Source organism: Mustela nivalis, assembly GCF_964662115.1.
Source record: "Mustela nivalis genome assembly, chromosome: X".
Classification (NCBI taxonomy): Eukaryota; Metazoa; Chordata; class Mammalia; order Carnivora; family Mustelidae; genus Mustela; species Mustela nivalis.
The window spans coordinates 19,095,741-19,120,255 of record NC_139040.1 but is presented as its reverse complement, the minus strand read 5'-3'; the positions used below and the strand labels follow the sequence as shown (position 1 = coordinate 19,120,255).

General features: G+C 43.2%; 1 protein-coding gene across 2 annotated transcripts in view; it reads left to right on the top strand.

Moving 5' to 3' along the window:
• The window catches only part of ARHGAP36 (Rho GTPase activating protein 36), a 27,345-nt gene extending 11,418 nt beyond the window's left edge, over window positions 1-15,927 (top strand). Inside the window, exons 2-12 of one of the 2 annotated variants that reach the window (XM_082717691.1) lie at window positions 7,792-7,950; window positions 9,132-9,197; window positions 9,725-9,960; window positions 10,224-10,416; window positions 10,628-10,683; window positions 10,937-11,087; window positions 11,540-11,688; window positions 11,889-12,065; window positions 12,301-12,398; window positions 12,534-12,640; window positions 14,675-15,927. In XM_082717691.1, the coding sequence (XP_082573817.1) occupies window positions 7,792-7,950; window positions 9,132-9,197; window positions 9,725-9,960; window positions 10,224-10,416; window positions 10,628-10,683; window positions 10,937-11,087; window positions 11,540-11,688; window positions 11,889-12,065; window positions 12,301-12,398; window positions 12,534-12,640; window positions 14,675-14,832 (1,550 nt within the window). In that variant the 3' untranslated portion in view covers window positions 14,833-15,927. Of the gene's footprint in view, window positions 1-7,564; window positions 7,951-9,131; window positions 9,198-9,724; window positions 9,961-10,223; window positions 10,417-10,627; window positions 10,684-10,936; window positions 11,088-11,539; window positions 11,689-11,888; window positions 12,066-12,300; window positions 12,399-12,533; window positions 12,641-14,674 lie in introns of those variants that run through there. The other variant, XM_082717690.1, reaches the window with a different exon arrangement.
• Window positions 15,928-24,515: the final 8,588 nt, after the last annotated feature.

Sequence of the window (24,515 nt, the reverse complement as noted above, 5' to 3'; positions counted from 1 at the left end):
GTGCTTATTGGGGGGAGGGTACGATCGAAGGAGATGAGAGGCAGGTTGGGGGTGGGGAAACAAAGATGGGGAAAACACATCTCAGCACAGAGTCTGAGAAGAACTTTATTCTAGAAGTTTCCTTCCTAGGGGTCTGTTCAGATAGTGTGAGGGAGTGTCTCCATTGGTCTTTTCTGTCTCATGCCCACTCTGTAGAAGCCCCAGCTGTGGTCTGCAGGTACAAATGCTTGATGGCAGAGTCTTATTTCTTTCCTTCTCTCTGTTGTAGCAAATACATTCTGTGTGTCTAAATATACATATGTGAAAGAGCTTGAGGGTGTGTGTGTGCATGGATGTCTATGGGAGTGAATGCAATGTGTTTGAAAGGGAGTGTGTCCTAAAGAGAGGTCTTCCTAGTGCTAGTGGACCTGAGGAAATAGTCAATTCTTAATATTCTTTAAAGGAAAAAAGGAGAGGAAATCTATTTAAAACAGTGTAGGGAAGAATGATATTAGACCTGTGGGCCTTTCTCGACAGGCCTGCAGGGTCTTAACGTTTATGTGACCTCCAACTAGCCTGCAAGATCCCAAGGGCAGAAACTGGGGCTTTCCACTCCAGGTGACTCCCCACTTTCTTCTCCCATACCTAGCATGGATGGCTTGCACACTGTGCTGGGGAAGCCAAAGGTGGGGCCTAAATCCTTTTTGTGGGCCAGTTCATTTTTTCTACGCTTCACAGCCATGACTAACCCCTGTGCCCCCCTCACGCAGAGTTGTCTTGCATCTCTGATCACTGAAAGACACAGTGAAGAAGCAGTTTAACTCATCCCCTCTAAAAGTGTGCCTCCTGCTGACTGAGAGTGAGTACCCATATTTGCCTTCAAAGGAGGGTGCAAGGGAGGGTCACTGCCTGCCTTATTCCAGATAGTGACACTTCTGCTCAGTCCTGCTCTCAGATTTCACTTTCAGATATTTTGGAGGACAAGTCCTCACCTCGGTACAGCACTGTGTCTTTTGGAGGATTTTTTCCTTCTGCCCTGTCTTTTATTTAATCTTTACCACAGTCACAGCTAATAATTACGATGATTCTTATTTTGTAAGGTGATGGAGCTTGAGGCTCAAAAGCACGAGATAATTTGCTACGGGTCACTTGGTTAATGAGTGCGTGAACTTACATGTGGCGAGGCTGGGATTTGAACCCAAGTTCCAGTCTAGATCTCAGGACCTTTCCAGGAGGGCATCCTCTCAGCTCAGGAGTAGGCCAGTGTGAGGGATGTGATGGGAGGAACACACAGGACCTTTGGTGCCCTTTCGCTCTCTCTACTCTTTCCCTCTGTCTTTCATAATAGTCTTTTTCTGAGACAGCTCTCTCATCATCACCATCACCATCATGATTTTATTTACTCTCATCATCACCATCACTATCATCATTTTATTTATTTTAGCCAACAATCAGTCGATCAACTGATCTTTGTAATCTATATCTACTCTCATTTCCCAAGAATAGTGTGTATAAATAAGACCTTAGAAATCTAACTGCGTTCTTAGGAAAGAATGTAGTCACAGTTCAGACTGTCCCAGTTCTGGACAGCAGACGAACAACCAAGAAATACCATGATTTGGTGGGAAGGCAAGATCTGGCCTGAGGATAGGTTCGGACAGTTGGTTCTCAGATCGGATTTTTCCATAGCTTTTTTTGTGCAACTTCACGCAAGTCACAACCTCTCCCGAGTTTGTTGTTATCTGTAAAATGGGGAAACATAATACCCCACCTCCCTCCTTTCCAGAGGTTGTTGTGAGAATAAAATAGCATGATTCATTTATCCATGAATCACGAATAGCTGTTTCTGTTTTAATTACAAGACTTTTATGTTCTTTCAAATCCCTCAAAGTTCATAATCCTATGATTCACCTAAGGAACACTTGTTGCACACCTACTGTGTGATGGGGGCCAGAGATAATGGGCATATTGAAAGCTTTTGAGAAAATGAAAACACGAGGCAAATTAGACATTTAAACGCAGGTTGCCTCCTATTGATGGAACATTTTATGTTTTACTTTTTTGGCCATGACATACAATAAGCAGCAACCGAAAGGGGAAAACAGACAGTGTGACATGGCTTGTGATGCCAGCACTATTATGCACTTTGACACATTCCGCAGATAATAGTGAGAATACCTGTAGTTCCTTGTATTTGGTGTCGCATCACCGTGTTTACACTATCATTTGGGATATTTGTAGCATAAACATTGCCTTTCACTATCCTGGGCTGTAGTGGTTTCTTTAGCCAATAACATTTTAAAAAGGGCATCCCACACTCTATAGAATGATGACTGTACTGTTTTTTACAAAAAGCTTGTGATTTGTGGTGGTTGTCTGCCTTCAGAGGTGACTTCCCCCTGGTTTATGGAATCAAACTGTGATTATGTGTCCATTATTTTGATTTGGGTGGTTAACCATTTGTTATTTGGCAGCTATTAAGAGTAAGGGTGGATGGAGCAGTGGAGAAAGCTCTAGGACTGAGAAGAGGTAGCTTCTTGTCTAGATTCTGCTGTCAGATTGCTGTGTGGCTTTGGGCAAATTCCTGTCCCTCTCTGAAAATCAGTTTTCTGAACTGTGGAATGGAAGCTTTGGACTAGGTGATGGCTAAGGTCCTTTTTCTCTCTGATCCAGTCTAATACACTAAGTAGTTCCTGAAAATTCCTTTTTTCTTCTTCTGAAGCCAGAGCTTTTCTCACTATATTTTAACAGACTACCTCCATTTTATGAGCTTCTACTATGATATGATGGGCTGACTCTACGTATTGAAAAACACTGTCCCCAAATTTAATTATCCTGGGGCACCATCACTGCATAGGAGAAAATGAGCCATTTTGTTCATCACAACTGCAGCCTTTGCTGAAATGGACGTTATAGGATAACAACTTAAAGACTAACTCATTAATGCTCAGGGATGGATGAGGTATTGTGCCAGCAAACCAAAGTGGTACCCAAATGTTTTCATCTAAAAACCTGAATCTCTTTCCCATGTTGCGATATGTTAATGGGGATGTCTTCATCCATTGTCACTGCCTGTGGACGTTTGAATAACCCAGACGCAATGCCTGTCTCATCCACTATTGATTCCTCAAACTCTGAGGAGCAATCAGAGGCTTGGAACAAAATTCTGATGGTGCCATAAAGTGTCTACTTTATAAGGATTCAAATGATGTAATCAGTGCAGTCCCTGCTTTTATTCTCATAGGTGTTTATTAGTGAGCACTCTGCCACCCCCAACTATTTGATGGTAGCAATGAAGTAAATTAGTCCTCCAAAATGTGAGGGCTGTGGATTTATGCTTCCCTGAAAGCATTCCTGTCCTCACAATGTCAAAGTGGGTGACCTTTCTGATGTTAATTTGTTTCTCCATCTGTGCTATGTTTCAAGAGGACGTGAGGAACAGGCTTGGTGCCACTTATGTGCGTTTCTCTTTTTTGTATTGTTGGAGACTTGCTCTGGGTGTCCCTCTGCTCTGTTCAAACTCTCTCCTTTGGCATCTGCTAATATCCTAGCCCTTTGACTGATCTAAATATAATTATGCCTTCTTTTGCCAGTGACAATGTAAAATGGGATGTTTGAAAGAAAAATACATTTTGAGACATATAGGCACTTTACTAACCTGAATAATAGCATTTGAAAAATGGACCTATGCAGTTAGTTTTCCAAAATTTTGTAAGATAGTTGTTGTTTTTTTGACGACTTGCCCCTGATGCCATTGGGGATTGAAGAAGAAATATCTATTCCCAGCAGTCTCCCAAGATCTCTTTACCTGTTTTAATTTAATTCAAATTTAGTAGAACTTGACAGAGTAGGATGTACTCATTGATGCAAATTCTAATTTTATGTAATTACTTTTGATACCTGATATTTTCTGGTAAACTCGGGCCCTTTGCAAATAATCTTCAAGAGCAACATGTTTATTAAAAGCTGATGCTAAATATCACACATATATTATTCATTTAATTCTCACACAACTACTGAAATGGGTATTGTATCATTTCCCCACTTTATAGAGGAAGTCATTGAGGCTCAGAGAACTCAACTGATTTTCTTAAGGCCACACAGCTAAGAAATTGTAAAGCTCTGCTTTGCACTTAGCTCTAACTCTGGGGGCCACTACAGATACATGTCTAAGGATATTGTTTTTGCAAATGTTTTGAATTCTAGGCTGAAATTTAGAGGTCCTGCTTTCCCCCTTCCTACTGTATTTTTGGATGTCATGGTCACTTCAGGCCAGCCCCATGACATGCTGAAGGGGGAAGGGGAAGACACTTTGGAGCCAGAGAGATTTCTTGGCACTTTGTTCCCTGTGAGGAGCTTGGAAAACCAAGTCCAAGGACAAGTATTCAGATCTCAAGAACCTGCTATGTACCCACGTCTCTTGGTGATGTTGAAGCCTGCTTACTTGTCCTCCTCCCCACCCTTTCCATCTGCTTCCTGTCTGGGCTCACTGGCCTCGCTAACTCTGCTTCTGTCTTGAATTCTCCTGGTGCCTTGAGAGACTTGAAGGCAAGCAAGACAGTGTCAATTTTACTGGCAAAACTGCAGCATATGATTGCTCTGAAGTTTAGCCCTCTATCTTTGAGCAGGAGGCAATGACAAACGGTTTATTCTAAGGCCTTTGATTTCCTTTGTAATTGTAAGCATCCAGGCTGACTCATCTCTCAAAGGCTTTTCTCTCTCTCTCTCTTGGCTGGTGTTGTTTTGAGGTTTTCTTGTTTGTTCTTACCTTATTTTGGGGGGAGAGAGGGGTTGATTTTCATCTTGATTTTTGGGTTAAAGAACCAGCCTACTCTTTGGATGACCAGATCTGGGAAGCCTTAGAAGAAGTAGCTGAAGCTCCAAAGCAGGTACAAAAATGTCTGAATTGGGGCAAGGGGAAAAGGGGCAAAGGGAGGAAAGGGTAGAAAGGGGGAAAGGGGGGGGGAAGCAATGGGGGAAAAGGGAGGAAGAGAGAAAAGGAGGAAAGAGGAGAAGAGAGGAAGGGGGGAAAAAGGGAGTAATGTCAGAGAAATTCAGAGCCAGGTTGTATGTGTCAGGATGAGACCCTGGGCTAATAGGTTCTGGACCTGCTAGAGATTCAGTCTGGGGCTGAGGTGGGTGTGGTGCATGTCTCTTTGGTTAAAATGATCATTTTTGTGGATACAGTTTGGCGGTTGGGCTTAGGCATTCACCTTGGGTCCAGGGGATGGTGCTTTGCACTTGAAGTAGCTTTAAAAAAAAAATCCATGCTAAGGATGTTCCTCCTAACTCAGTTCTGAAGCCATAGAAAGACTCCTTGTCTTTTTTCATACTGCACTTCAGTTACCTGGCAGGAATTTATTATTGACATGCATGACTTTGGCCATTAAGGAAAGTGGGCAAAAGAGAATTTTGGAAACAGAAGAGGGGTAGGATTTTTGTGGGTCTGTAGGTTTGTGTGCTTCTTTGGAACAGAGCTCATTTATTAGATTATTGGATGACAGACTCCTCCCTACTTTTCTCTGTTAAAGCCACATTCCCTGCTCTTTGGAATTTAAGGTTCCCCCCAACTCAATTATAATATATAGAATATTACCATAAAACTCCATGGCAAACGGGAGCTCAGAAAAAAAGATGGCATGTGACCACTTCCTTTCGTGTCAAAAGGTCTCATTCCCCCAAATTATCTTCTCTGTCAAGAACCAGCACCCACTCACTCACCCAAACCATAACTTAGGGAAACTGTAATAAAAAGAAAAGAATTTGGAACAGCTCTTGGAGCTGTTCCAAATTCTTTTCTTTTTATTACAGTTTCCCTAAGTTCCTCAATTCTACCCATAAAATCCATCCCCTGCCCCAGCCCAGTGACACTGACTTGTATCAGCATCCCTTTGCATCTTGGCTGATCTACCTACTTCAGACTCTACCCAAACCAGGCTTTTCACTGCTCCCTGTGCTTTTTCCAACTGCAGCGCTGACTCTGTCACTCCCCAGTAAAAACTCTGCAGTAGTTCCCTACTGCCTTCAGGAGAAGGGCCAGCTCCACAACGTGGCTTAAGGGCCATTCCTGAGCTCATCCCTGCCTAAGCAGATTTATCTCCTTCCATCCCCTTTAGACAGCTTTAAGAATGTAAAACCTCTCTGCCTTTGCACAAGCTGATCTCTTTCTGGACGTTCCCCACCACCACCCCATCCCTGTCTCCAGGCAGACTTACATGTCTCCTCCTTTCTGCTCTCACAGTACTTTGTTTATATCTTGGCCACTGACTTATCACAAAGTTTGGTAAATTGTTGCCACCCTGTGTGTCCCCTTCACTGCACTGTTAGATCTTTTATGAAAAGAGTTGTATTATCTTGCTCATAGTTGAATCTTTAGTGCCTGGCACAAAGTGGGCAGTTCATATAGATTTTTAAAAAATGAATGAATGAAAGAACAAGTGAGTAGAGGAGGCCAGGATGTGCAGGAAAGAATGTTCTATGGGGTTTAGGGAGATCCCCACTGGGGGATCCTAGGTAACCTGGGAGCAGTCTGAGATAGTGGAAACCATGGAGAAGGGACATATAAAACAAGTTTGCCAATACACTAAGACAAACTTCGGTCTGATCACCAAACCTGTAGTAGGGAGTCCCACTAGAAATGGCCTCAAAATGATGTTTGTTTGTTTTGGTACAAACTGATGTTTTGTTCATGAAAAAAAAATCATATAATCAAGTTGTACAATTTTTGGTAAATAGAAAAAAGGTAAAAGGCAAACAAAATCTCACCACGTAATACAGATGCTGTTCTTACTGGGGTGCATTTCTTTCAGTCTTTTATTTTTATGCATGTTTTTCTTCACATGGTTGTAATCATAATTAATACAGTTCTATATTTTGTATTAGTTGTTTAAAAGCTCTTTGTAAACCTCACTTTAATGATTACATAATTTTCCAGACTATGGTCATTCCATAATTTATATAACTAGTCTTGTTGCTGGCCTAGCTTTTCCCCCTTACATGTTTTCTTGTTATGGCTCATGTACATATAGTTTCTACTGTCCAAAGTAAGATTTCATTAGGATAGATTCCTAGAAGGGAATTACTGGGTCAAAGGGCCTGGGGATGATGTTTGGCTCCATACTTATGTGTCCAGTTTGCTTTCTGGAAGAGCTGTGCAAATTTTCAGTGCTCCTAACCTAGATGGATGTGCCCATTTCATCCAACCTGGCCAGCATAGAATAGTATCATTAAAAAATAAAAATGAACTCCATCACTGTTCTAATTAATTGATGGAAAATATTACCTTATTCTTGTCTCAGGGTACATTTTAAAATTATAGATAAGGTTGGTTGATTTTTCTTTCTAATCTTTTTTTTTTCCTTCTTTTTTCTTTTTTTCCTTTTCTTTCTTTTGTTTTCAGAAAACCCGTTTTCTGGTGGGTTTTTGTTTTTGGGTTTTTTTTTTTTTTTTTGGTTTTGGTTTTTTTGCCTAATTAGGTTTTCTCTTTTCCGGACTGTCGGTTCAGGGCTGATTTTATTTTTTAAGCTTTTTTTTTTTTTTTTTTTTTTTAGTTTTTTTTTTTTTTTTTTAAATAAGCAACCAGAGGCAGCTCTCCTTGAGGGTGAAGCCGCCTCCCAGTCTTCCCTCCCCCTTTGCCACCCTCTCCACCCCCCACAGTTCCTTCCACCAGGTCCAGTGACAGTTGGATGATGCAGCCTTGATAATCCTCCGATTCCAGAATGGGCGGCTGCATTCCTTTTCTGAAGGCAGCAAGGACACTGTGTCCCAGAATTATGCCCCCTTTGCTGTTATTGTCCGCTTTCATTTTTTTAGTGAACGTCCTGGGAGGAGCCCCAGGACACAATCCGGACCGCAGGACGAAGATGATATCAATACACAGTCTGTCGGAGCTGGAGCGTCTGAAGCTGCAAGAGACTGCTTACCACGAACTCGTGGCCAGACATTTCCTCTCTGAATTCAAACCTGACAGAGGTGAGCCGGCCCGGAGCGCGGCGTCCCCGCCTTCGGGCGAGCGGACCCCCGGGCGAGATGGGCAGAGTCTGGGGTCCAGGAGGGTGGGAGGGGCTCCCGCTCCCGTCGCCGGCGCCCAGACCACCGAGGAAGCGGGAGTTGGAAGGTGTCTGAATAGTGGGAGACGTCAACATTAGTTGAGTTGGGTTGAAGCCTGGGGGGCTCGAGGGGCGGCCAGCCAGCCAGGTGGACGGAGGGCAGGTGAAGAGACTGACGCACCAGGTGCGGTGCGCGAAAGAGTCAGAGGGAGGCGGTGGCGCAGAGGGACACTCTGAGCGGGTACCAATACGCACAGAGACCGCGCGCTCGAGAGACGGCGAGTTCAGGGAGATACCGAGGCAGAGGGAGAGACAAGCGCCAATCCGGGCTCAGAGCGGGAGGGCTGTGCGGGCGCCGGAGCGTGGCAGCAGGTGCGCTGCGCGCGCTGCCCCCCTCGGCCCGCTGCGGGGGAGCGAGTGGGACAAAGCCCTGGATGGGGTCCGAGCGTGTGGGGAGGAGGTCAGGGGGTACTTGCGGACTCGGTGGCCCAGGGGAGGTGGGAGGAGGCGCGCGGGCCGAGGGGCCCCCCTGCGGCAGTGAAAAGGGCGGGGGCCGTGGGCTCGCCAGGCGCGCGCCGCGGGAGCGGCCTCAGGGCGCCACGGGAGGGTCGAGGAGACCCCGCTGCGGGGGGTCTGAGCGCCGCGATGGCGCAAGTCGCGGTTTCTCGGGCTGCGGCTCGTGAAGCCGACGGCAGCCGGGGCGCGAGCGCGCCCGCGGGAACTTGGAGACCCCGACTTGCTGCCGCGGCGCAGGTGGAGCCCCTCCCCTCGCCTGTTGCTCTGTTCCGGCGCCTCAGAGCCCGCAGTTGATGCCTGAAGCCTAGTGTGGAGCTACTGCCGTGCTCGACACGGTGCGCGGTGCGCACGCGGCGCCTCCAGTCGACGGATCCGGTTCAATTCTCAGAGACTCAGGTGTGACAGATGGGCTTGTTCCCGTTGTCAGACGGGGAAACTGAGGCTGGGAGAAAGCACAACACTTTGAGCGTGCTGGATCGGACTGGTTGCCACCCCCCTCCCGGCAGATCAATACACTGAGATGTTTTCGACACTTATTAAATCCTTTTGGTGCGAGCGTGCGTGTCTTTTCTTTTTCTCTTTCCATAGCTCTACCTATTGACCGTCCAAACACCTTTGAGAAGTGGTTTCTGATTCTGCGAGGACAGCAGAGGGGTGAGGGGCTTTCTTACTTTTCTTAGGAACTAAATGGGCTGCTGACCCCCCCCATATTGGGTCCCTAGCTACCGGAGGCTGGGCGGTGCCCTCTGCTGCTGGGGGTCCACCGCCCCAACCCCCCTAGGGGATGATTTCAGGAAATGGCGCACTAGCTACAGACACGCAGCGGTCCTAGCTGATCTGCCTAAGCCTTCCCGCTGCACCCACTCCAGATAGATCGCCTAGAAGAAACTGCCCTCGTTGTTCCGAGGCTGTCCCCTCCTGGCAGGGCTCAAGGCAGGGACCTTGAGCTCCGTCGGGGTAGTTTGAGTGGAGCTGAGTCCTTGCGCCACACCGCTGCAGGGTGTTTTTTTTTTTTTTTTTTTTTTGTCGCTCCCCGGGGAGGGGCGCTGTGGGTCTGGAGGGGTGGGGTTGGCGGCGGGCGGTTGCTTAGAAGTGTGGGTGCCACAGCCCCTGCAGTTCCTCCATATTTAAGCGCTGCGGAGCGTTGACGTCTCTCATTCTTTCTCTCCCTGGCTTCCCAGTCGTATCACTGAAGACATTTGGCATTCGTCTGGAAGAGGTGCTGGTGAACGAGCTTACCCGCCGCAAGCATCTTGAACTAAGAGCCGCGATGCAGATTGAAGAATCCACCGGTCAGGCTGCGGGCCGTCGTCGGGGAAATGTGGTGCAAAGGATGTTTGGCCGCATCAGGCGCTTTTTCAGTCGCAGGCGGGATGAGCCCTCCTTGCCCCGGGAGTTTACTCGCCGTGGGCGTCGAGTGAGTTAAAGGTTCAGGCCGTGGTTCAGGCGGTGGCCCTAAGGCATCCAGAGATGCGGGGTGAGGGAGGGGGGAGGCAGGAAGATCAAGTCCTGTGTCCTCGGAGGAAGGCGGGAGATGAACGGAACATGTTGGAGGGGTGCAATTGGCTTGCCACGGAGAGATTGCCTCTTGTTAGGAATGTAACGCAATCCTCCGGGAGGTCTGAAGGGACCCTCATGCCCCCCACCCTCATTTTTAAGGTAGTCTGGGTTTCTCCACAGGGTGCAGTCTCTGTGGACAGCCTGGCTGAACTGGAGGACGGGGCTCTGCTGCTGCAGACCCTGCAACTTTCCAAGATTTCCTTTCCAATTGGCCAGCGACTTCTAGGATCCAAAAGGAAGATGAGCCTCAATCCAATTGCTAAACAAATCCCCCAGGTTGTTGAGGCTTGCTGCAGCTTCATTGAAAAACATGGTAAGGGGACGTGGAAATGATGTGTAAATCAAGGTAGGCAATTAAAGGGAAAGAATGGTGTTCTAGAAAAGAGGAGAGAAAAGAGGTCATGTGGTCAAGGATGGGAACATTCCCCTGCCCCCAGTTGGTGTTGGGATTCAGCTGGGGAAAGGGGAAATGCGGTGGGGAAGGGGACCAGAGATACTTAGCATCCCTTGGTCTTTTCTTTCAGGCTTAGGCACGGTGGGGATTTTCACCCTGGAATACTCAGAGCAGAGAGTGCGTGAGGTAAATTGGTTATGTTTATACTTATGTTCCCTGACTGAGGGAAAGCAGGTGGGGGTGTGTGGGGGGTTCTTCCCTCCCCCCCACAGACCTGGGGGAGTTTCATGCTTGGGGTGTGTGTTGGGAGCCAATGAAAGTCTTCTTTCTAGCCCCCCAGGCACACCATATTGCCAGCTACGTCCACTGAAGCTTGAGGCAGGAGGTGGCCTGTAGTGGGCAGGTCAGAGGATCCATGTATTCTCTCCCTTTTTCCTAGCTCCGTGAAGAATTTGATCAAGGGCTCGACGTCGTGTTGGATGACACTCAGAACGTACATGATGTGGCTGCACTCCTCAAGGAGTTTTTCCGTGACATGAAGGACTCTCTGCTGCCAGATGATCTGTATATGTCCTTCCTTCTGACAGCAAGTAAGTCTTCTGCTTTCCCTTTTCAGGCAAGAAAAGTAAGTAATATGGGGGTGTGGGGGTCTCGGGACAGAGCTCTGGCTGCAGGACCCCAAAGAACTAAAACAGAATAAACACCAGAAGATGAAAACACCTATCCAGATTGCTTTCCTTGCATCTCTTAATATTCCATTGTAAGTCTACTGTTTGGAAATTTCTCTAGAGCTTCTTGAAGCTTTGTGTGCCTCTCAGGGCAAAGAAGAACCTAGGTTCTATAGAAGGGGTCTGATTTTGATGGGATCACCTTCTTGCTTTTAGGGTTCTTGAGCTCAAGTACTTTGGGAATGAGCAAAGACAAGATGCCTGGATTCTTTCTCCATAGCTTTCCTTAGTTTTCAAGCATCATCACACTCTCTTGATACCAGGTTGCTGCCAAGGTTAGACCCCTGAGCCAGCCCTTGTTTTCCTTCTTCTAGCTCTAAAGCCACAGGATCAGCTTTCTGCCCTGCAACTGCTGGTTTATCTGATGCCACCTTGCCATAGTGACACCCTGGAGCGTCTGCTGAAGGCCCTGCATAAAATCACTGAGAATTGCGAGGACTCCATTGGCATTGATGGACAATTGGTAAAAACAAAACAAAACAAACAACAACAAAAAACGGCTCTGGAAAAGAGTTATGAGAGTAGTAGGGGACATGTGTGGGAGTATATGAGAGACAGAGACATACAGTAGGAGAGGGAAACAAGAACAATAAGAGACATTTATAATTTTATCATTTCCATCAGCACCTCAGAGTTGGGCACTTTCTGTTTTCCTTTTCATAGGTTTCAGGCAACCGTATGACTTCTACCAATTTGGCTCTGGTGTTTGGATCTGCTCTTCTGAAGAAGGGAAGATTTGCCAAGAGGGAGTCCAGGAAGACAAGACTGGGGATTGACCACTATGTTGCTTCTGTCAATGTGGTCCGTGCCATGATTGATAACTGGGATATCCTCTTCCAGGTAAATGGAACCTCTGGACAAACTTACTTCACAGCTTTCTCTCTCCTATTCACAAGGCAAGGGAGAGATGTACATGCATCCCTGATGGTAGCCAAAGCAAGCAGCCACCAAATTTTCCAGAAATTCCTCCTGCATTAGATGGTTATGGTGCCTTCAGTCCTAGGTACCTGATAGAGATGAGTCTAAATTTAAAATGTCATATAATAAAGGCTAACATTGCTCATTTTACCCTCAGGTGCCTCCCCATATTCAGAAGCAGGTTGCTAAGCGCGTGTGGAAATCCAGTCCTGAAGCCTTGGATTTTATCAGACGCAGGAATTTGAGGAAGATCCAGTGAGTGTTTTGTTGGTTTGTTTAAGCTTAGCCTGAAGAGCATTGCCTGTGGGGGTTCTAATCCCAGACCACCGTCGTGTTAGACAATCTAAGTATAAAAAACTGACTTACTTTTTAAAATTCATTCCCATCCAGGAGTGCACGCATAAAGATGGAAGAGGATGCTTTACTATCTGATCCAGTGGAAAATTCTGCTGAAGTCCGGGCTGCTGTCCTTGCTCAGAGCAAGCCCTTTGATGAAGGTCAGTTCCCTGCTGGAGGTCAGGCCCTTGGTGAAGGTCAGGCCCTTGGTGAAGGTCAGTCCCTTGGTGAAGGTCAGGCCCTTCCTGAAGGCCAGTTCCTTGCTGAAGATCAGCTCCTTGGGGAAGATGAGTCCTCTGAGGAAGATGTGTCAGTCCATGAAGAGCTAGTATTTGAGTATCTCAATCAAGGAATAGTCTTTGGGGAAGTTCAAGGTCTCAAGATCCCAAATGACCTTGAGATTCAAGGCCCACATCTTGAAGGCATCCCAGAGCTTGATGAAAAAGATGATGATGACAATGACGATGATGACGATGATGATGATGATGATGATGATACCCTGAATTTTGATGATCTTCCTCCCCTTGAAGATATTCTAGACCCTGATGATGAAGTTCCTGAACTCATTGAAATCCCCGACTTTGAAGAAATACCATATTTTGATATGGTCCCAGACCCCGAAGGAGCCCTAGATGTGCAAGAAATCCCAAATCTTGGAGAAAACCCAAACTCTGCCCTTGAAGAAGGACCAAATTTTGAAGATAACCAAAATCTTGACCTCGCACAAATTCCTTATCTCCATGTAATCCCAAACAACGAAGTCCCAGACACCGATATAATCACAGACCACACAGATGCTTCAGGTAATGATGAAAACCCAGACTCTGAAGAAGATCCCAATCTTGAAGAGGTCCCAGATCTTGACGAAATCCCAAATGATGAATCCTCAAATGCTGAAGAAATTCCAGACCATGAAGAAACTCCAGAGCTCAATGGGATTTCAGATTCTGATGAAAACCTTGATTTTGAAGAAGTCCCAGCTCTTCACATTGTACCAAGCCCTGAAGAAGCCCCTAGGGGTCATGAAATCCTAAATCACAAAGAATCCCTGGAGAATAATGGACTCTCAGACTCTGAAGAAGATCCCCACCTTGAAGAGGTTCCAACTTTTGATGGAGTTCCAAATAATGAAGAAACCTCAGTTACTGAAGAAATTCCACATAGGGAAGAAACTCCAAAAGACTCCAACTCTGAAGAGGTCCCAGCTCTCCATGTGGTAACAAGCCCTGAAGATGTGTCTGATTTTGATGAAATTCAAGACCAAGAAGAATCTTCAGATGTGAGTGAGGTCCCAAACAGTGAAGAAGCCTCAGATGCTGAAGAAATCTCAGAACGCAAAGAAGACTCTGATGTCAGTGGAATCCCAAGCTCTAAAGAAAGCCTCAATCTTGAAAAAGACTTAGTTCTTACTGTGGTTCTAGAACCTGAGGATGCTCAAGTTCACAACAAAATTTCCATTTCTCAGAAAGACAAAGCCAACACCTTTGAAGAGGATGAAGTTAGCAATGTGGTTCCAGAACCTGAACAAATGTCCATTCTCAGCACAGTTCCAGACCCTCAGCCAGACCTGGCCGTCAGTCTTGCAGAAATCATGAATGTGGAAGCTGTCCCAATGCCTAATGATCTTGGATCCAAACAATTTTGGAGTCCAAAGGCAATCCATAAGGAAGATGCAGATGTTACATTTCCTGTAGATAGAACCCTCCTTAAAAATAAGTCTTGGCCTGGCCAAGTCATGAACCACACGTCCTCCCCAGAGTTATTGATGACTGACACCTGTTTTCTCCCCTCCATGAAGTGCTGTAAACTTCCAGCTCCAACTATGTTACTCATTTGCTTAGTGAAATTAGTCAGGTTGCTTATAGGGTGGTGGTGGTTGTTAGGAGGCCACCCTCTTCCTCGCCTTCCTGGTGGTGGTGTCCGTTTGCTCTGAGCACAGGGTATCTGTCTCACTCTTTCTGTTCTTTAATTCAGCCCTACCCCCAACACCTTCCACAGTGGGCCTAGATTTAGAGATCTATATTCTACTGTTAGGCTGCAGTTTCCCTAACATGTCTAATGGGGATACTCATTCCTATCCTAACTTCTTGCCTTGTATTGTATTTGAAGGGCTAAATTAGGTCTTAGTCCCTTGGGTGCTGTGCAAAATACAAAGTCTAGAAACATAAGGAGTTAACATTGTTACTATTTTCCAGGTTCCTCTGAGGAGCCAGCTGTGCCTCCAGGCACTGCCCGTTCCCATGACGATGAGGAAGGAGCGGGTAACCTCCCCATTCCAGAGCAAGACCGCCCATTGCTCCGTGTGCCCCGGGAAAAGGAGGCCAAAACTGGCATCGGCTACTTCTTTCCTTAGATGTTTTTCCTTCTATAAGGTGCCGGACAGGGGAAAAGGGTGGGGGTAGACCTGGGATGTCACAGGAAACATTGAGGAGAATGTTGAAGGTAAAGATCTGAGGGTAAGAAGGATTTTCACCTGATGCTCGGGTCAGGCTGAGAATTCCAAACACACTGCCAGCCCCTTCACTGGGGATGATTGGTCCCTTTAGCCAGCAAAAGCAGAGATGTTTCCGTGTCATGCCCAGGCTCCCTGGTGCTACCTTGCCTTTCTCTTTTACCCCTGATCTTGGCTTTTCCACAGTGCAGCCCTTCCTTTAATTGATGTGACATTTGTGGTAAATACCTTCTCCCAGAGAAGCTCACAAATCTCGAGGTGCTTTCCCTCCCCCCAAAAGGGAATTGCATGTTTTTCCTGACTTTCCTTCCCTCCTCCCGAGAGCTCAATTGGAAAGGCCCTCAAGAGGCATGCTAGGACGTAGGTCAGCCTACTGATAGCTGACAAAAAAATTAATGCTAGACCATGTCACACCAACTCATAGCCATGTCCCCGCAGCAACTCCACCACCTCAGGATTTCCTCCCCCTAAATTATTTAGACCAATGGTTCATCCAACAGCCACTCCCAAAATTCTGTGCAGTTTGGCTCAGGTCATGCTAACAGGGAAACCTTAAGTGTAAGCCTAACTAGCCTTCTGGGATCAAAAGTTAGAGGAAAAATTTGATTTTATTACCTAGATCTGTTTTACAGACAACTGGAGTTAACATCCTGTTGTCAGCAAAACAACTAGTTAGGTAGAAACACATAGTTCCAAGTAGCTAAAGTCACCTGATTATAAATGTTCTTAACTATCGTCTCTGTAGTTCCTCTATGCAGGACGGTACAAATTTGCGGGACATGCTCTGGTAACACACAGATATGGGTTATGTACGACATCCAAAATTATAGCTGATATTGATGGGTAACAACTGCTAAGGTCCATAGAATGAAGAATGTATTGTATTGAGGGATAGAAATTGATCACACAATGGGTAACAACCGCAGAGCTCGAAGATTTGTGATTGTTAAAACTTCTCTGGCATTTAATCATTAATAAACATCTGTATTGTGACAGCAGCATATTCATGGCTGACTGTGTGTGTGTCTTTTTTTTTAATTTGAAAATTGTGTTGGTGAGTTGGGAAGCTCTGATTGGAGCTGAAAAGGAAAGAGAGGTAGGAAGAGGAATAAAGGAGAGGGCTGACATGGAATAATGGGATGGAGAGGAATGGAATAAAGCAAAGGGGGAGATGTGGAATAAAGGGGAGGGGTGATGAGGACCAGCTGGGTGAGATGACATGGAATAAAGGGGAGGGGTGATGGATAAAGGTGAAAGACGATGTGGAATAAAGGGATGGAGGTGACAAGGACAAGAGGGGAGGGGTGACGGGGAATAAAGAAGAGGTGATGAGGTATGAAGGGGAAGGGTGACGTGGGATAAAGGGATGGATGTGATGGGATAAAGGAAGGCTATGGGTGATAAAAAGCAGGAGTGATGCAGAATAAAGAGGTGCTGATGGAGAATAAAGGGGAAGGGTGGGTGACATGGAATGAAGAGGTGAGTAGTATGGGATAAAGAAGAAGAGGGTGATGGGCAGTAAAAAGGAGTAAAATGGAAGACAGGAAAAGAGTTGTGGTTGAATAAAGAGAATGGAAAAGTTAAAGTAGAATAAATAGATAAAAGGGAGGGGTGATGGGAATAAAGGGTGAAGGGAAAGGGTATGTGGGATAAAGGAGAGGGCACGAGGTGGGATAAAGGGGTGGATGTGATAAGTACAAAAGGTGTTATGGTGAATAAAAAGCCAGGGTGATGGGGAATAAAGAAGCAGTGATGGGAAATAAAGGGGAGAGGTAGGTGACATGGAACAAAAGGGAGGGGGATATGGGATGAAAGGGAGGTGTAAAGGGGGTGTAAAGGGGAGGAAGTGATGGGGTATGAAAGGGAAGGGTGTTGTGAGATAAAGGGATGGAGGTGATGGGGACAAGCGGGGGTTATGGGGAATAAAGAGGGAAATAAAGAGGCAGAGGTGATGGAGAATAAAGGGGAGAGGGAATATGGGTGGAGAGGAAGAGGGTGACAGGGTGTGACAGGGTGTTGTTGAATAAAGGGAATGGAAGAGTTAAAGTAGAATAAATGGGATAAACGGGAGGGTATAGGGAATAAAGGGGCTAAGGTAATAGGTTATGAAGGGGAAGGGTGTTAAGGGATAAAGGGGAAGGGTGATGTGGGATAAAAGGGTGGATGTGATGAGGACAAAAGGGGGGTTATGAAGAATAAAAAGAAGGGGCGATGAGAATAAAAAGCTGGAGATGATGGGCAGGTGACATGGAATAAAGGGGAGGGACATGGGATAAAAGGAGGGACGGGTGATGGGGAATAAAAGGGAGGGGAAACATGGGATAAAGAGAAAGGGGGAGTAAAAAGGAGTAAAATGGAAGACAGGGGAAGAAGTGTAGTTGAAAAGCTAAAGTAGAATAAATGGTTAAGGAAGAATGAAGGAGAAGTAGGGGGAAAATGAAGCTTAAGAGGAGGACCTCTAAAGGGGGAAAGAAGAGGAATAAAGACTGCTAGATGTTCTCCACTGAGAAATTCCCCTTGGTCTTGTGAAAAATGAAAACCTGAAAACATCTGGAAATCTGTGATTTTTAGGGGTAAGAGAAGAACATGTAGCTGTTTGATTGATGGAACCTCCAACCTTTTTTGAAAACTTAAGGCTTCATGACATGCTTGGAAAATTCCCATATCTGGGACAGGGCCCCAGAAAGTGAAGTGTTGTGTATTTTTATTTTTGTACACTTCGCTTTAGGATATATCCTGTGTAGAGTTTTACAGAGAGCAGAAATGTCATATTGGCTCCCTCCCATAATAATTATAATCATTATGATGATAGTTGACACATATTGAGTTCTTCTGAAGTGTCTGCCACTGGGTTTGAAGTTTTACATGCTTCATTTTATTTAATATTCACTGCTCTATGAGGTAAATGCTACTGTATTCCTCATTTTTGTCTCGAAGAAAATGAGATACAGAGAGGCTGATAATCTGCCCAAATGACACATCTGGTTAGTGGAAAACAACCAGTGTCCAAAGCTGGAGTGTTTAACCATTAGATTGTGTTGGGGCATCTATTTTAGAATTCTTCCTCTGACAAGAAGTTGCACAGTGATATCTTTGGGCAGTTTTTTGGATGGGATTTGCACTTCAAGAAGCAAGTTTCATGTTCTTTCCTCCAAGGTCCTTCTCTCTAGATAGGACAAGATGCTAGACAATAACTGCTATGTCAGGTGGATCCTAGCATTTCTATCTAGGGCCCATAGATATTAAAGCCAGTGGGAGATACAGAGCTCATGAATTTCAACTCTTTTGTTATATAAATGGTCACACAAGGTCTTCTATTGAGAAACAACTTGCTTGAGGTCAGAGATCTGGATTAATATTCAGATAAACATCCTGACTGCCAGACCTAGAATTTTATGGGTCTACATAGTAAAATGTGTCCCCAGAAGAGTTTGCCTGTTCTGTTCCCACTCAGCTTAAAAACCAACACACAAGCCAGCTAATAAGCAGGAACATAGATTGTTTCAAAACATTCCCTTTTACTGCTTGGCCTTCCCTGAAACCAGGTTCTTTCCTAATCTTATTGTTTTCCTTACTTTCTTCCCCGGTGCTGATTGCTAACCAGAGGGTATGAGCTGAGAGTGGTGAGTAGATGTGGGTATTATCTCCACTCTTCCCCATACTCTCAGGGCAATTTTAATAAGCTTCTTCAACACTCCAAGTCCTGTCCTCATCCTAGGTAGACCTCATCAATAACCACATGGAAGACGGATCCCACACACTCTGACTTCACCACCCTGCCCTTTCACTTCTTAGCACTTCAACCACCCCCAGCCACTTGGCATCACTGGGGATAACTGGACTTCTGAAGACTCAAGTTCAATATCCCACTGTGACTCGAATTTCCTAACAGTGGCTGGGTCCTGTGTCATTTGTTATTTGGCCTCATTCAGGTGCTCAATATCGTAAGCCACATGTCAAGGCATATTGATATAGAACTGACCACATCTTCAACCCCTTGCCCTCCAAATACCACATCTGTGTTAGTCTCAACTTTGAGGTCCTCTGAAAATCTGATCTCTTCAATCTCATAATGACCACTGTGGTGCATCTAATAGAATTTCCAACATGAGCTGGTTCCTCGGGCCACTCAGCAATCTTTTCATATGCCCCAGGTCATCTCCTTCTCTAATTCTTTTATCATTCATATTCCATTTCTACATTATTCCCATTAAATAACAGCCCTTTTGACTCTAACTCACCTCAAATATATCCTCTCTTCCGCCTTTTTTTCTGGTTTTCTTTCCTCTTCTTTTCTTGTTTCTTTAGGTAGGAACTTACATTACCGTTTTTCTGTTTTCTAATGTAAACATTTGGTACTTTCACAGTGTACCACAAGTTTTGATATGCCATATTTTCATTCTGTTCAATGTATTTTTTATTTCCCTTGAGACTTTCTTTCTCCTTGACTCATGGATTATTTAGAAGGTTAGTTTCATTTCCAAGGGTTTTAAAAGTTTCTCTTATCTTTCTGTTATTGATTTGTAGTGCTGTCTGGCTGACCTGTTGTAGGTGGGAATTCCTTTTGATCTAGAGGAAGAATGAGCCTTCCTAGGCTACCTTCTGGTGCTAAAATGAAGCTGGCATTCAGGAATTGGCAGGTCTGGGTTACCTCTTTCTGTTGGGTGAGAAGACATAGGATGTCTTGATACTGTCCTGTTTCTCCAGTCCTGGGATCCCAAACCAGTACAGTACACATTCCTCCTTCATCTTTCAGAATTCTCCTTCCGTTTGCTCTGAAGTTATTTCCAGGGTTTATAGTTGTACTTAGTAGGAAGGAGCTTGGGCAAAAAGGTCCATGTGATCTTGTCCTGAGTGGAAGTCTCCTGGCTATTTTTTTAAAAAATGTTTTTAGATATAATTTCCATATTATACAATCTATAATTTAGAGTTTATAATTCACTATGTTAAGTGTAGTCACAGAACTGTGCAGCCGTTGCCATAATTTATTTAGTCTTATTTTCAACACTCCAAAAAAGCAACTACATACCAATTGACAGTCACTCTCTATCCTCCCCCTCTCCAACCCTAGGCAAACATTAAATTACTTTCTATCTCTGCATACTTTTCCTATTCTGGCCATTTCATGTAAATGGAATCATAGAATGTGTGATATGTTGCTTCTTTCATGTAGCATTATCATTTTCCAGTTTCATCCATATGATAGCAGGCATCAGAACTTCATTCCTTTTTAATACCAAATAACATTTTATTATATGGATGTACCATATTTAATTTGCACATACCTACTAAATAACATTTTTCATATTTTGCCCCATCTTTTGATCATGTTTCTGTCCAAATATTCTCCTTATTTTTGACTGAGTTTTTTTTTAATTTTTAATTTTTTTTTTTTAATAAACATATATTTTTATCCCCAGGGGTACAGGTCTGTGTATCACCAGGTTTACACACTTCACGGCACTCACCAAAGCACATACCCTCCCCAATGTCCATAATCCCACCCCCTTCTCCCAAACGCCCTCCCCCCAGCAACCCTCAGTTTGTTTTGTGAGATTAAGAGTCACTTATGGTTTGTCTCCCTCCCAATCCCATCTTGTTTCATTTATTCTTCTCCTACCCACTTAAGCCCCCATGTTGTATCACCACTTCCTCATATCAGGGAGATCATATGATAGTTGTCTTTCTCTGCTTGACTTATTTCACTAAGCATGATACGCTCTAGTTCCATCCATGTTGTCGCAAATGGCAAGATTTTTGACTGAGTTTTTTGATAGAGATTTGAAAATTCTTTATTCATTCTGGATTATTTTTTTTCGGTCTGTGACTTATCTTTCAATCTCTTAACAGAATCTTTCAAAGAGCAGACGCTTTTTATTTTAATGAAGTTCTGATCATCATGTTAAAAAATTTTAAGATCTTACTATTGGTGTCATTTGTAAGAATGTTTTCCTATCTTCAAATCATTATGCATTTCTTCCAAAGCCTACACTGTAATGACAGATGAGGAGCCTAGGGCACAAAATATTTGATATAGGAGGATCTCACTTGAAAATTGTGCAAATCCCAGAGAGTGAGAAGATCCTTCAGTTTTACACCCTAGGCCCCCTACTGTTTTCTGGTATGTTTATTCCATTAAGTTTTATAGTTTTATTAATCCAATCATCAGTTGAAAGCCACATGGGTTGTTTCCCCTTTATCTTATAAATAAGGCTGGTATGAAATGTATGTACAAATTTTTGTGTGAAGATATGGTTTTATTTCTCTTAGGTATTATACCTAGGAAGGGAGTTTCTGGGTCATATAGCAACTCTATTTTTAACATTTTTGAGAAACTGTCAAACATTTTTTTCAGACATGGCAAACATTTATTTTAATGTGTAATTTCTCAGTTCTGAACCTATAGCTAATATTCTAAGTAGAATTTATTATGCTAAGTGAAATAAGTCAAGCAGAGAAAGACAATTATCATATGGTTTCACTCATATGTGGATCATTTTTTTTTAAAGTGACTGCACCATTTTATATTCCTACAAGTGATGCACGAGATTTTCAATTTCTTTACATCCTTGCCAGCCATTTTTATTTGATTTTTATTATGTCTTTTTGATTACAGCCCTCCTATTGGGGTGAATCATTTCTCATTGTGGTTTTGATTTGTATTTCTCCAGTCTAGTGATGCTAATGAGTGTAATATATCATATTAAGAAAATAAAAATAAAAGTTATGTTTTTAGTTTTTATTTTTCTGTCCACAATATATTTTGAGTTGATTTTGTATGTAGTGTGAGGTATGGATTGATGTTCAATTTTTTGTCTTCCACATTTATTCACATTTTCCAGAACCATTTATTGAAACGACTACAATAATAATTTTACATTCTTTTTGTGTATTTTTCTGCTTTTTTCCCCTGTGTCTGATGGTTCTGTTTGTTTTCTTTCATGTCAGTATCATCTCTCTTGATTGCTGTAGAATTTCCCCCCAGCTTTATTGAGATATAGCTGACTTATAACACTGTGTAAGTTTCAGGAGTGCAATGTGGTAATTTGATACATATATAATGCAAAGTATTTACTGCAACAAGGTTAGTTAACACATCCTTAACACCACATAATTACCATTTCGTTGTTGTGTGGTGGTGGTTGTGGTGGTGAGAATATTGAAGCTCTACTCTCATAGCAACTGCCAAGTATACAACAGAGTATTATAAACTGTATAAACTGTTTGCATCATGCTGTACAATAGATCCCTGGAACTTAATCATTTTATAATTGGAAGTTTGTGCCCTTTGATCAGTGCCTCCCTATTTTCCACCCCTCAGCTCCTGCAACCATGATTCTAATCTGTTTCTATGAGTTTGATGTTTTTAGATTCTACGTATGAATGAGATCATACAATATTTGTCTTTCTCTGTTTGACTTACTTTACTTAGCATAATGCCCTCAGGGTGCATCTGTGTTGTTGCAAATGGCAGGATTTCCTACTTTTCTTATGGCTGAATTTTTATACATATATATTTATATATTATATATAATATACTTACATACACATATATAGAAAATAAACATTATTATATATAATGTATAATTTAATATATATTTTTAGTTTTATGTGTATTATAGATATAGTTTTAGTTTTCAGTAGCCTTGCCTTTCTGTCAGATTTATCTGTAAACATTTCACATTTAGAACATTTTATCTCCCCCCTAAAAGAAAACTTATACACATTTACAGACACTCCCCTTTTCTCCTTAGCCCTCAGCCCTTAGGCAGCTCCTAACCTAAGCTCTATCTCTATAAATTTACCCATTGCAGTCATTTTCTATATAGGGAACCTCACAATATGTGTCCTTTGTGACTGCATTGTTTTACTTCACATAATGTTTTCAAAGTTGACCAATATTGGATTATATATAAGTACTGGATTCACTTTTTATGGGCAGTAAGTATTCTATATCATGGACATATTGCACTTTATTTATCCCTTCACTAGCTTATGGGCATTTGAGTTGTTACCACTTTTGACTGCTGTGAGTAATGCTACTATGAACACTTTAGTGCAATTTTTTGTGTGGACACATGTTTTTATTTCTCTAGGGTCAATACATAGGAAAGGAATCTAGGGGTCAAGTAGAAACTCTATTTTTAATACTTTGAGGAAATGTCACACTGTTCTCCAAAGTAGCTGCAGCATTTTCTCATCCGACCAGCAATGTACAAGGTTTCCAATTTCTTCATATTCTTGCCAATATTGTAATTTCTTTTTTTTAAAATTATAATCATCTTGGTAGGTGTGAAATGACATTTCATTGTGCTTTTGACTTACATTTCCTTAATGACTCACAATACTGAACATCATTTCATGTGTTTGCCATTTACGTATATTCTTTAAAGAAATGTCTTTTTAAAGCCTGCCTATTTATATATAAATATATTTTTTGTTTCAAGTTTTTTTTTTTTTAATTTATTTTTTATTTTCAGCATAACAGTATTCATTATTTTTCACCACACCCAGTGCTCCATGCAATTCGTGCCCTTTATAATACCCACCACCTAGTACCCCAACCTCCCACCCCCCACCCCTTCAAAACCCTCAGATTGTTTTTCAGAGTCCATAGTCTCTCATGGTTCACCTCCCCTTCCAATTTCCCCCAACTCCCTTCTCCTCTCTAACTCCCCATGTCCTCCATGCTATTTGTTATGCTCCACAAATAAGTGAAACCATATGATAAGTCAAGTTTTTATTTAAAGTCTACCTAGTCAGGAGCACTTGGGTGGCTCAGCTGTTTGAGCAACTTCTTTCCGCTCAGGTCATATTCCTGGAGTCCCAGGATGGAGTCTCATATATGGCTCCCTGCTCAGTGGGGAGTATGTTTCTGCCTATTTATATATAAATATATTTTTGTCTCAAGTTCTTATTTAAAGTCTACCTAGTCAGGAGCACCTGGGTGGCTCAGCTGTTTAAGCAACTTCTTACTCTCAGGTCATAATCCAGGTTACCTGAGGGTAAGCCAGTCTCATGTCTGGCTCCCTGCTCAGTGGGGAGTATGTTTCTCCTTCTGACCAACCCCTTCTTGTGTTTTCTTTCACTCATTCTCTCAAGTAAAAATAAATAAATAAATAAATAAATTAATAAATAAGTAAATAAATTCTAACTAGTCAACATACAGTGCAATATTATTTTCAGGAGTACAATTTAGGGCTTCATCATTTACATAAAACATCCAATACTTGTCACAGCAAATGTCCTCCTTAATACCCATCATCCACCCCACCCCCCGCTGCAACCCTCAGTTTGTTCTCTCTAGCTAAGAGTCTATTTTATGATTTGCTTCTCTCTCTGTTTTCCTTTTCTCTATGTTCATCTGTTTTGTTTCTTAAATGCCACATATCAGCGAAATCATATGGTATTTGTCTTTCTCTGATTGACTTATTGCATTCAGCATAATACACACTCTAGCTCCATCCATGTTGTTGAAAATGGCAAGATTTCATTCAAATGGTGCTGGGAAAACTGGACAGCAACATACAGAAGAATGAAACTGGACGACTTTTTTACACTACACACAAAAATAAATTCAAAAT